This window comes from Toxorhynchites rutilus, chromosome 3 (assembly GCF_029784135.1).
Source record: "Toxorhynchites rutilus septentrionalis strain SRP chromosome 3, ASM2978413v1, whole genome shotgun sequence".
NCBI classification, from domain to species: domain Eukaryota; kingdom Metazoa; phylum Arthropoda; class Insecta; order Diptera; family Culicidae; genus Toxorhynchites; species Toxorhynchites rutilus.
Window position 1 is genome coordinate 318367581 of NC_073746.1, and position 13626 is coordinate 318381206.

The 13626-nt window shown below is 36.7% G+C and overlaps 2 protein-coding genes across 18 annotated transcripts in view; one reads left to right on the plus strand and one right to left on the minus strand.

The window, feature by feature from the left end:
• The window catches only part of LOC129774807 (G protein-activated inward rectifier potassium channel 3-like), a 302558-nt gene that overhangs the window by 116245 nt on the left and 172687 nt on the right, over positions 1 to 13626 (plus strand). The window contains exon 1 of one of the 12 annotated variants that reach the window (XM_055778775.1): positions 8585 to 9240. The exons of the other annotated variants lie outside the window; for them this stretch is intronic. Within the exon in view, the coding sequence (XP_055634750.1) occupies positions 9095 to 9240 (146 nt within the window). The 5' untranslated portion in view covers positions 8585 to 9094. Of the gene's footprint in view, positions 1 to 8584; positions 9241 to 13626 lie in introns of those variants that run through there. 12 annotated transcript variants of the gene reach the window in all.
• The window catches only part of LOC129774809 (serine/threonine-protein phosphatase 2B catalytic subunit 3-like), a 184329-nt gene that overhangs the window by 53028 nt on the left and 117675 nt on the right, over positions 1 to 13626 (minus strand). The gene's annotated exons all lie outside the window — the stretch shown is intronic.

Sequence of the window (13626 nt, forward strand, 5' to 3'; positions counted from 1 at the left end):
AACAGATCGCACGTATTGAACCCTCGTGGTCTCTAAGCTTTTCTTGACGATGTGCACGCACAGTATGGGGATATTCCAGGTGAGAATTTCAAAAACGAGAAATGGATGGCAGATCCAGCTTTTCTGACGGTCATCACAAGCCATCTGAACGCCTGTAAAGTAGACGTAAATTGGTTCACAACATGCTCAACCAAATCATTGTGATTCAAACCTGCGTGACGAATTCGATAACCATGATCATTTGGACTTCTACTCTAAATTTGTTCCAGAAGCACGATTCTTTGAACTAAGAAAAAATGTTTTCATTATTGCTCTATGTTTGGATCCACATATATTTGTGAGCAAATGTTTTTCATTGTGAAACAAGTCGAGGAACAAAATAATTGATGATCATTCGGGAAAATCGCTTGTTATTCAGCATTTTTTATGTCGAAAAAGACTGAAAAATATTGTAATAAGTTATTTGTAATAATCGAAAGAACCCAATTGCATCGTGATTTATATTATAAAATTGAATGTTCTCGAATTAAAATGCTGTAGTGAGTTTTAAAAAGTACCAGTTCAATTTGTATAATATGCATTTCATTATGAACATTTTGAGAAAAAAAAATCATTGCGGCTCGCGGCTATGATGAAAAATCTGATTCCCGCATCATGCATAGATTCATGAGCTATTGCCAATAGATCGCAGTCAATTTAAGTTTAGGAATTTTTGGTAAATAAGGCATTCGTCTGTAGCTCAAAACATACTAATATCATTCAAAGTATGCTCCATCGGAAGCCACAACTTTGGTCTATCTCTCAGGCAATACACGGATTCCAAGCTGGTAGAAGTGTGGTTGGTTCTAAGCGATCCATTTTTCGCTAATTTTTGATTTATTCGTCAGGTTGGAACAGCTTTTTAGAATTGGTCGTCGTTATAGACCGGAACAAATAGCAATCTGGGGAATATGGTGGGTGAGTTAGAACCTCCAAATTCACTCTTTTTAGATAATTAAAGACAGTTCCATGAACATGTGGTCCGACGTTGCTATGCGATAATGCTTGGTTGACTAACATAATCTCAGCATTCAAAACTACTAATAGATAGAAAATTAACTTAGTAAACCACGGAGTGTTTCCAGTTTCCAGCGTGGGTATCGATTGCCATGATGCTGTTCGACGCAACCCAACAGCAAGCCGCTGCGACCAGGAAGTGAAACGTGTGGCGCTTCGAGGTGTTCAAAACCGGGGCGGAGTTAATTAAAATTTTGCTCACAAAACTCGTGGCTCGAGACTGCTCTGCTCTGCTGTGTGCGTTGTACTTTCTCTGGCTGACGGCGGATAGATAGAAAATTTCCGTCTCTATCTCCTGTGTGTTATGAACGCCATATCGTAAGGTCTCGTTTGCTTTCTTAATTGATGCTCTCCGCATCGCGCCTCCTTCCGGGCATAAGACCATGTTACGCAGCGGAAAATATGGTCCCCTCTGTTGTCATGTCTCACCTGTTCTGCCAGCGGATTTACTTTTTTTTTTCGAGGGCATGCTCTTGGCTTTTTCATAAGCCGATTATTGAACGCCGGCGGTGTGGGGGAAATGAAGGTATAAAGTCAATTTGTGGATAAATATGAGAAATTTCAATTTGATGGAGGCGGGCCTAAGTCGGCTTAAGCCAAGACAACAACCCGCAGGTCTATTTGGGAAGAATTATGGAAGGTGAATTCCAAAACAAGCTTTCCTTCGCTCGTTTATCAACATCAATTTCTTTTGCCACGTTCGAACGAACACGAGGCGAATCAACAATTGCACCAGAAGAAAATTAATAGCTCAAAAGAGCGAACCACTATCGATTGGATGCATTTAATTGTCACCGTGATAACAATTTATTGCTCTTTTTAGATGCTTCGCCGTTTTTTCCCCATCTGCCCTAATAAGAATGAATGCGCTTCGTCCGTGCTGTCATGCTTGGAATACGAAACACTGGAACGAATCGAGCAGCGAAAATGCTCCAGAATTCACTTCTCGCTCACACGGAATGCCGAGTTCCGGTATTGCATTTTAATGCACTTCGCCAGACGGTGCCACACAGTGAAACATGTTTGTCCGGTCGCCCTCGGCGATAAATTCTTGTTCGTTATTTGCCTTTTTTCTAATTTTTTGAAGCTCCTACGACTAATTAACCCAGCTGCTAACTGAGAGTCGCATTGCAGATGTCAACCTGGCGCGATGTTGTGACATTGATGATGATGATGATTATTATTATTATTATCATTCCAAGAATGATGTGGGGAAACGAACGGTTTATGTCGTATATCTTTAATGGTTTCACACGGATGAGTTTCTGTCTCTTGTCACCTATTCGCAAGTGCCTCGTAAAAATATATATCATCATTTTTCAGCGTATGTGACTACCTCGCAAACAATACATATTAATGAACACTTCCAATCTCCGTCCGTTTCTTTCAATAATTCATAAAGAATCATGTATTTTCATTGGAAAAGCTACCTGTAATTAGGCGCGCTCTAGGATGGAATATTTGCTTCCAATCACTTCCTGAAGAATCAGCAGCGTAGAGTACAGATCGTCCCACACGGTCGACACACCCACCCAAACAAACAACACAAACGCGACGGTGAAAACAATTTAACCGAGAAAAATACGGGGTCAAACAGCAGAACGCGGGCGGAAGATTTCGTTTCGCACTTGGTCAATATTGAATTACCATCTCGGTGCTCAACTTTTTGCCAGGATTCATGGATCCTCCCACGCGCAGCCATCCGTCTCTATCAGCACCTCCCGTTGCCATGAATAAAATATCAACTTCCGGCTGAAGTAAAGTTTCTGTCCCGTGGGAACTAAATGCCGTGAGAGCGCTGAGAGAAAGCCCGGAACCCAGTGAATGTGGAAGGGGGGGGGGGAATTGCCTGGAGGGTTGTAATTTACACGACTGTAACGAATGCTAGCTTTGAGATCTCGCTTTGTCTTATCCTGGAGATATCACATTTGGTGTGCAAGTGATGGTATTGCTTTCAGCATTACACCATTCTCAAAGACCTTCATGGTTTTTCCCCTATATATTGGGTTATCACAAGTGGCATTTGACTCCTGTGGGGGTTGTGAAATGGTTCGATTTAACTCAAGGAAATTCTTCACACAGCGCTGTTCGTAATGATTGCTCTCGCCACGATTGAACCGATGAATATTAGAGGTAGTTTCGGCAACATGATTTCGCGCCAACTCGTCTATGGGATTGACGACAATAGATAGAAATCTCGAAAATGGTAACATCTCCAAAAACGTGTCTTATGAGTGACGTTTAGCAAAATGTATATTTTTTTAGATACAATGATAGGTACAAAAAAAAGCCCACCTTGCATACTTTAAAAATTTTCTCTTAAACTTTTTTCTGGACTATTTCATCAAGAACTACTACCGCAATTTCATAGAATTGTATATGACCTACTTCTCTTTCAAGTAATTAACAAGTTTTGCCATTTTTGTTAGATTTTGTTAACTTTCTTACATGAATTCTTCAAGTGTGTAAAAATGCAATGACAAAAATAAAAGCCCACCTCAAAAAAAAAAAATATATATATATATATATATATTAAATTCATTCAAAGCTTTTGAGTAACCTCTCGTTTCCACATGCTATGACCAGTGTTGCCACACGTACAGATTTATCTGGAAAGGTACAATTTTTTTCGTTATTTTTGGTACAGATTTTTCCGCGTGATAAATTTCTTACATTTGAACAAAGCAGCATTAAGGTACATGACGACTTTTACGCCGCAGTTGCTTTTTTTTGGAGTATGTTTTGCCCCATATCAGCAAATTGAATCATTTGTTACAGGTCTGAATTTACGATTCTACATGAAGAGCTGAAATATTTTTATTGGATCATTCTTGTTTGGCGGCTTGTTTTCAAAGCAATTTTTAAACTATTGAAACAAGTTTTCGGGTCATTATTTAACAATCAATTAACTCTTGGGCATTTTGTCTATCGAATGAAGTGATTTTCATACCATTCCGTTCAGCCGGCAAAGAGGTTTTAACGTTCAAAACCTTACACTCCAAGTGTAACGCTCTAGTTTTCGAAACTTTGAACTTACACCCCGATACAGAAATGAAAGATGTAGCCCTACGATGTAGACTAAAAATCGAACAGATTCTGAATCAGTAAAGATGCCGCTACGTATGAACCTCGGACAAGTCAAACTTTTTTTAGATGACTGAAAATTTAAAAAAATGGTTGTTGCATCATATGTGACTTCAAAAACACTTTGTATCCAGGAATGCGAATTCTCAACAAACGTTGCAAAATTTGATCGAATATATAATCAAACTACTCATGGTAGCATTTGAGAACCATGGTTACCAGGTATGCGAGTTGCAATAGTTCAATTGTCTAGCTGGGCTGCATAGATATCCTTTTTTCCATTTGAAATTAAAGTTCAAAAATATGTCAATGTCCTTTTGCAAATACAAAATCAACTTGCTGGTTCAGCCTATTAAAAATGTCGAGTTTCATTCCGAATAAGGAGTATTTACGGCATTCGTTACCTTTTTTTTCATTTGAAATTAAAAACATATCGTTTGTTTGTGGAACCTAATGGTAAACTTGCTGCAGGAGTAAAAACATGTAAAAGATTATGTCACCAATTCAAAAGTGGTGATTTCGATCTGAATGACAATGATGATCAAATGATGATGATCGAAACGATTTGAAGACGAGGAATTGTAGGAATTGTAGGATGCAGACTCAACCTGAACACAACACGAAAATGGCAGAAACATTGAATGTATCCCGAACAGCAATTGACCATCATTTCGAAGCCATATGAAAAATCCAGAAGTTCGTAAAATGGGTCCATTTGTGAAAAAAGAAAGGTATAATTGAATGAAAAAGCTCCAGAAAATATTTTGTATTTTACTTCATTCAGTTTTAATAGTCATTTGATTCAGCCACTCTGAAGTTTTCAAATGGGCTCAATTAAATGAGTTTACAATTAAATCTATATATATATATATATATATATATATATATATATATATATATATATATATATATATATATATATATATATATATATATATATATATATATATATATATATATATATATATATATATATATATATATATAGGGTTTTCCAACTTTAAATTCCGAAAGTAAATTGAAATAAAACACACTTAGAATTCGAATTTCGATGAAACTTTTATTTTAAATTAATGTTTGGTTTATGCCATTATGTGTGAAATACAACATCATTCAAATGTCCACCTAGGGCTATCTACAACTGATTTATGAAACACTAAATTGATAGAATTACATATAAACATTAGGGAAAAAGGATTTTAGTACACGTGAGATGTGGGGGGAGTAGTCTGATACACACAAAAAGGGACACTACATACTGGAATTAATATTCGAAACAATATTATCAAGAATACTATTTTAGACGCTTTGATGTCAGAGTAGAGATACTAGAAACGATCATTAATGAGGTTTATGGAATCAAATAGTATTCAAATATTACGTAACGTACTCAGGAAGTAGGGGGAAAGCCTAGTGGAAACTTGTTTAGAAATGAATCCAACTAAATTTAAACACTTTTATACAAATTACCATTTGTTACATGTTACAAAACAAGAAGTGGGTTATATCTGTGATATAACCGCTATGACTACCGTTGGCTTGGTAATCATTTATTTGAAATTGAATCTGAATCAATTCTTAATGCATGAATGAATGAATACTTTGAAAGATTGCTGAAAGATTTTCTTGTCAGTGTGTGGGTGGATGAGTATAAGTATGGAATTGTTATTAAAATAAAATTCAACTCTTTCAAACTTGTAGGTGGTCCCGAAACGAACCGATGGAATTTGAGTGGCCTTGTAAAAGCAACTGAAGATGTTTGATAAATGATTCATTTTTGTTTTCGTGGGAATAACACGAGATTTTTCATGATCACTCCATACGCAGAATAGAAACTGAGGGCGCCATTTCACGGTGAAAACGAAATAAAGTTACCTTGCATAAAATTCATTTCGTTTTTGGTCGTGATGTGGCAATTTTTCATGACTGTTCCATGCGAAAGCAGAACAGAAACTGATACGAGTGAAAGTACTCACGCCTTGCGTTTGTTTGCTATGGTTTCCCAAACACTAATGCAAGCGAGCAAACCAGCTTGCATGTATTCGCTATGACGGTTTCTCCAATTGCCTAGATTTTGCGTCCGTTTTCGGGAATATATTGCGATCACCAATCATCATCAATGAGCTTGATTGTTATGATTTCAATAGCTTGCTTTCAAAGCAATTTTTAAGCTATTGAAACGATTTTTTGGACAAATAAGTGACAATCACATAAATCGTTGACATTTTATCTTTCGGATGAAGTGATTATTATACCACTCCATTCAGTGGGTAATGAGGTTCTAACGTTCAAAACCTTGCAGTCCAGCGTTACTCTCTCGTTTTCGAAACTTTGAGCTTACACCCCGGTACAGAAATTAAAGACGTAGTCCTACGTCAAAATAGTAAACAAATTACGATACGTAATATTTGAACGACCCCTAATTGCAAAATTAACAAATTTGGCTTGTACCATGCCTGTGTAAATTATGTAGAACATACTGAGGAATGAAATATGAATGATCGTTATTTTTTAAATTTATCATCATTCATTCATATAGCAATCACCGACAAATTACGTCCATCATCTGCAGCAATGTTTGAAAATAGTCGATTTTTACTGGTTTCAACTTACCCCAGGGTTGAAAAAAATACCACTACAATTGATTATCCCTATTTGATTACATGCGAATCTGGCGATATTTTTGAAAAAAATCAATCAGTTTTTTTGGACCGATTGAGTCAACACGCAAAAATGTTTATTTTGATTCCACGGAACAAGGAAAAGTAAACAAAGGCGCGGATTGCGTTAAGCATTCCAATATTCTGGTAATGGTCGTCATCAAGTGTGTTTGTATTTTTGGGTATGGGTATGGGTTTTTTGGGTATGTATTTTTATCACGACAATCCACCATTTCTAGTAAAAGTTATGGTTTCCGTTTTAATTTACCCCGAATTTCAACTCACCCCGGAGTACCTTATTTTGTTTTACATTTCAAATATGATTTGTTTCAAGAAAAAAATGTAACCTTTGAAGCTTAAGGTGGAATTTAAGTGGCTATTATATGTATAGTGGGGTAAAAATCTTGATTTTTGAACATTTTGCTTGAATTTTGCCAGGAGTTGTTTATATCGATATTGCAGCGAAATTGAGAAAGATTCAAGTTGGGTTTCAAAGAACAAATTGTAGAGCGCAAAGCATCGTAAAAATAGCGATCTCTGGGTGTCCCTCGGCGCAACAAATCCTGGCGGTGATGACAGAACACGTTATACCGAGGACTCCGAAGAAGCCCATGGAACAATGGTTTGAGAACTTTGGTTAGATTTTTAGAAATAATCAAGTTTACTATGATTTTTTGGGATAAAATTAATAATTAAACATTAAAAATTACTAACTTTGAAAATTTCACTTCTAAAACAGTTATTTAAATCCACTAATTTAGATGTTCCATTACTATATCCTGTACTAAATTTTCTCATCTTTCAAATGGAAGCAACAGAATTGGCTAACGCAGCGTACTTTTTAGTGTAGAGCCAGTTTGAGGCAACAGAGTCCGAGAAAAAAAAAGTTCTGTAATACTGTCATTGTTAAAATTCAAACATATGAGTAGAAGGATTCAGAAGGAGGAACTTCTGAAAGATTCTGGAAAAAAATATTTTGTTCATGTGAGAAAGGTATTTTCTGACTTTAAGAGGATGAATCAAAAATTAAATTCTTCTTTTATTTTCAATAAACGAAAAATATGTGCATAAAAAAATGAATCAATAAAATTTTGTTTTGACTCGATTATATACAGGATTCGATTATATACAGTGAATAGAAATCGGAAACTGTATATAATCGAGTCCGCGCTGTAGTTCGTTCAAAACTCTGTCTCAGAAAATTAGCGAGAATAAATAAAACTGGAATTTTCAAGCTTCGGAATGATTCTCATCATTACACCATAACTCCCTGTAGGCGTTGAAACACCACTGGAAATCATCTAAATTGCTCATCTTTCCAGATTCATTTGATGAGTGTATATTGTAGTCAATATATCTTTGTCGGATTAGCATTTTTTCCCTCGCCAAATTCATTATGCAGAATATGTTTTCTAATCATGAGCTACAACAACTTTCACCAGAACCGGATGGGAGATCGTTAGCCAACGTTGCGATTTGGTGTGGGATCTTTGGTAGACAACGCGGAGGCGATTAACGACTCTTCTCTGCTCTGTTTACCAAGCTCCCCGAAGGAATAACTTAGTCCTACTTGTTCAAACGCGCGCTTGTTGCCATTGTTCCATGGGCTTCTTCGGAGTCCTCGGTATGACGTGTTCTGTCATCACCGCCAGGATTTGTTGCGCCGAGGGACTCCCAGAGATCGCTATTTTTACGATGTTTTGCGCTATTGCGCTTCTGTATGGGTACCGAAACGGTCAGACAATTGTCATCCGAAGTATTTTCGTCAACACAAAGCCAGACACGAGAAGAAAAGAAACCGCAAACGCGCGCGCAGACACAGATACAGAAAATTTGCAAATGTTTCGTTTGGGTAATAATAGAATAAGCCCACACTGCGGCCGACAAACCGAGAGTGAGAGTTAAGTGATTACGGTACAATTGCTGCGGAATTCAGAAGGGAAAACCCCACCAGCCTCCAGTCCTTGAACGCGCGGCTATCGATTTGCTTTCGTTCTGAAACGCGCTTTTGGAAATCGTGAACGTCTCGCGCGAGTTTGATTAATTTTCCAATAGAAGTGAAAAATCTTGCCTTGCGCTTTTTCTTCACCGCCACCGCCGGGGGGCGCCACTTGTTCGCGATTCACCGAGAGTTTGTTTTGAAAGTCGAAAGTGACAGTTTAATTAGGTGTCAGTATGAAGAGCGAGTAGCTCTGGCGTCAACCAGCGCTCGGGCGGGGAAAAACTCTGTGTTTGTGTGTTGATTGTGGTGTATCCATCTCTCTATCCAAGCGCAGACTGGGAGGAAAGTGCATATGGTCAACCTGTTGCCGCCAGTACCAGTGGTAGCAACCATGTCGGAACGCTTTAAACAGTGCTACAGCGAGGTATCGATAGCGATTGACAACGACAAATGGGCCGTCATGTCGGCGGAGCCAGACTGGCACGAGGAAGCAAGCAAGTAGGTTTAGTTGTTTGCATTTTAGTTATCGAAACTAGTGCCGGGAGTGAACTAGTGAACAACACAACCGAGCAACTACTTTCACGGTTGCCGGTGTGAGTGATCCCACTATCAGTCTACTCGAGGGTTCTATCCGCGTTGACAGCATTGAGCTTCGTATTACAGAATTGGGGAGTAGGCATAACAATATGGGTTTGCAGAAGAAATAAACACACTTTTGAAATAAAAATTATGAATGAAAATTATTTTTCCCAAATCAAATTAGTAATCTGTGTAAATGTAAATCATTTTTGCTTGATAGTAGTGAAAAATATATTATACAAAAATTTTATTTAAAGATAAATTTATATTATAATGGTAAGTTTTGGTGAGAATATCTGACAATTCAAAGAAAATAGTTGAAATAAGGTTCAGAACAACGTACTTCTAGTTGGTAAATAACGCCAAGAAAATATTTTCATACAAGTTTTAGCAATTTGAAACTGCCTTAGGGCCGACTAATCTGATAGAGAGTATGTCAAACAAACTCATACAAACTAATGTCGTATCCAGATGTCGACACCATTCCGCCATCAATGCGAATGAATAGTCGATTTACTTGGGAAAATTGCATTTTCTGTTCGTCAATTTGGCTCAGCATCGAAAAGATGTTTCAAGACAATTTCGACAATATTGGGCTTTGTATTAGGGTCAAATTCAATTGAAAAAATAAAATAAGTAAAAAAACTTTTTAAGTTAAACGGTTTAATTGTGATTAAACATAATAATGTACTAAAAGCTAGAAAATAATTAGGCGAGTAGCAGTTAGCAGTTATCACATCTCTCCTTCATTAGTCTAGGGCATTGATAAGACTAAAATGAAATCGTGGGACATATGACGAAATCGCTAATTGTGGATAATGGAAATCCAACGTGCCCCACGATTTTATTTTAGTCTTATAAATGCCCTAGACTAATGAAGGAGAGGTGTGATACCCCAAGTCAAGTTCGTTCGTTTGATACACATATCTCAATCAACCTTTTTTTTAGATGATATGGAATCAGCTATTTTGTAGCGGCGGCCAAATTGGATTTTTCAAGATAAGCAGTTTTAAAATGACAGCAGAGATAATTTATAAAGTATTTTATAAATTCGGTCAGTTCCTATTGGTCAAATTTCTATTAATGTGGGACAACCCTACAGACATACAAACATACATACGAACAGTTCAAGCTAAATAAAACCGTTTGATAAAGCAATTGGCTATTTTGTGATTGCGGCCATCTTGAATTTGGATTTTTCATGATCTTCTGTGATCTACTATTCAAGCCCTTTCATTTGATACTCATATTAATCGGGTTTGAGAAAATATGCAGCCCGCCATTTGATAGTGGCAGCCATCTTGGATTTGCAATTTTCATGAATAACGGTGTTTTACTAGTCAAGCCCTTCCATGTGATACCCATATTAATGAGGTCTTGAGAAAATATGTAGTCCGCCATTTTGTAGTGGCAGCCATCTTGGATTTGAATTTTTCTTAAATAACCGTATTCTACTAGTCAAGCCCTTTCATTTGATACCCATATTGATGGGGTTTTGGAAAACCCATATTGATGAGGTTTTGAGAAAATATGTGATCCGCCATTTTGTAGCGGCCGCCATCTTGGATTTTCAAGATCATGAAATACGCAGTTTTATAATGACTACAGAGATAAAGGTGTTTTCCAAATTTCAGATCAATCGCTCAACAGGAAGGGGGTCAAATTTCTATTAATGTGGGTCAGCGCTACAGACAAACACGTTACACGTTACAAACATACAAACAGATTACAGGGCAAGCTAAATAAAACCGTTTAAAAAGAAGCGAATTTGTATGAAAAGCATTTCAAGTTCTAATTACATAGTTGAATGGTTCAAATACGACTGCATAGTTGGCGTAGGATAACATTAGGCTTTTGAACATCTATAAAGACGATACATCGCAGTCGCAGTCGACCAAGACACCTAGTTACTTACTTCAACTAATCTTCCGAAAAACACATGTGGTAAAATAGAAGTCATGAACTATTTTATATGAAAAAATTAAGAATAAATTTAAAAATACATATTTTAGATATTGCAAATTAAAGATTTTTTTTTTCTAATTTTTTTCAGAGTATAATTTTTCACATTTTAACATCAACACACTATAACTCTTTCTAAGACACTATCTCCATAAGACTCATAGTTTTTGAAATATAAATTATCAAAGATTTCTCTTACTAAAATCGATACGCCCGTTTCAAAAGTTACACTTGAGTCATAAAAATCCCAATTGCTGTGGAAAACTCATATACATTCCAACCCAAACGGAATACAAACTTTCATTGAAATCAGAAATATATGTTTTTAAAATCTGCATTTTAAGGACGATTTCATTTGGAATTGCTCCAAAGCAAATGAGAAAGAAAGGGAAGGGAAAGATTATATCGTTAGCCACACATCATGTATTTCTCCAGTCAACCAGCCGGCATAAAAATTCCGGCTCTGCTTCGAAGGCGATTATCCTAGTCAAAACTTTACATCAGTGTGGTTGTATCGCATCGCTTCGCATACTCCATCCAAGAGAAACAAGCAATTAATTTACATTTGAGGGGGTTATCCTGGACCCCCTATTCAAAAATTAAGCAATATTGTAAGTAGTGAGAAATTCGCATAAGGCTTCAATTCATATAAAATAAGGATTAAGAGTGGGCAGGGATGGAAAATTATATGGCATTAATTTTGTGACGTAGGATTACGTTTTTCGGAAACATATTGGGGGTACAAATTGAAAAACGAAAATCGATCGCATCATGAAAAATGTCCAATTTCGAACTTTTCATGATGGATTGATGAGATTTTTGCGCCAATCGATTTCGGCACTACCTAACATTTTTTTTAATTGAATAAAATAATATTTGTCATGAAACTAACTATCGAACAATTGATGAAAAAAAATACCTCAGAAATACCTCGTTCTGAAATTGAAGATACAAGCGTCCCCTTGTACTCACAATTCTTGCTCAGTCATTTTCTAATAGATTTACGAGAGTTTTGTATCAAACATATTGGGCACTCCATAACAATTCATTACAGTGAAAATGAATAAAATTATTCGTTTTATGAATCTACAGACCAAGGTGTCTGGAGAAATCGGCATTGAAAATATGAAAGTAGGGTGAGTCTTTGTTCCCACCGAAATGTGTTCCCTAACAGAGATTTCAAAAACAAGGTGCCTGGGGGAAATCGGCATTGCAAATACATGAAAGTAAGGGATGCTTCTGTTCCCACCGAAATGTGTTCCCTAACAGAGATTTCAAAACCAAGGTGTCTGGAAAAATCGGCATTGAAAATATGAAAGTAGGGTGAGCTTTTGTTCCCACCGAGATGTGTTCCCTCACAGAGATTTCAAAACCAAGGTGTTTGGGGGAAATCAACATTGCAAATATATGAAAGTATGGGGAGTTTTCGTTCCCACCGAAATGTGTTCACTAATAGAGATTTCAAAAGCAAGAAAATCGGCATTGCAACATTTAGTAAATTGCAACGATATACGATTGCGCAATTTTATAGTTATAAAAAATACTTAGAATGGCAGATAGTTTGTCTTCCTTTGAAAAAAAAGGCGAGTCTGCAATGCAATATCAACGTAATAAGGCTTTTAATTATTATTGAACATTTTATACAATTATTTATCTTATCGGTTTTATGCGCTTACTTTCATTTCATATTGGCATTTCTTAAACGCCTTGAATGCATCTCCATATATAAAACTTTCTCGTTGAAAGGTTTTTGTAGCCCCATAAGTGGCCCAAATACCTCCTTATAATCCTTCATAGAATCTCATCTTTCATTGCTGATTGAGAGTTTCAGCATTGTCTTCCGATAATTCTGTTAAATCCTTCATGAGTACGAAAAGTGTTAATCCCCAGCGCGTCTCACAATCAATAAGTGGCAAAAGAATTTTCGCAAGATCGTAATTTGTTTTGAACTCCGCTTTCCTCGTAACTCTAACCAATTTGCGTACCACTTTGAGAATTGCTTCGGACTCCACATCCAAAACGTCTTTGGCAACAAGATTTAGGGCATGAGCTTCAAATTTGATTTTTATATGCATTCCACGGTTGAACTCAAAAAAGAATCCTTTAGATCACTTAGCATGACATCTACGCTGGAATCATACTCATCACTTTCATCGTCTGTATCGGATTTCTCAATTGTTTCCACGTCTTGTTCGGCTGAAGGCGGAACATCCAAAGTCACAGTCCATAATGATTTTTTAGATTTTCGCGTGCTTGCCTTTCTTTCATTTCAAGCACTGAAAGCGTTTGGATAACGAACTTATCGTTTTGGTTATATTGAATATCAATTCCGAAAAATTTGGT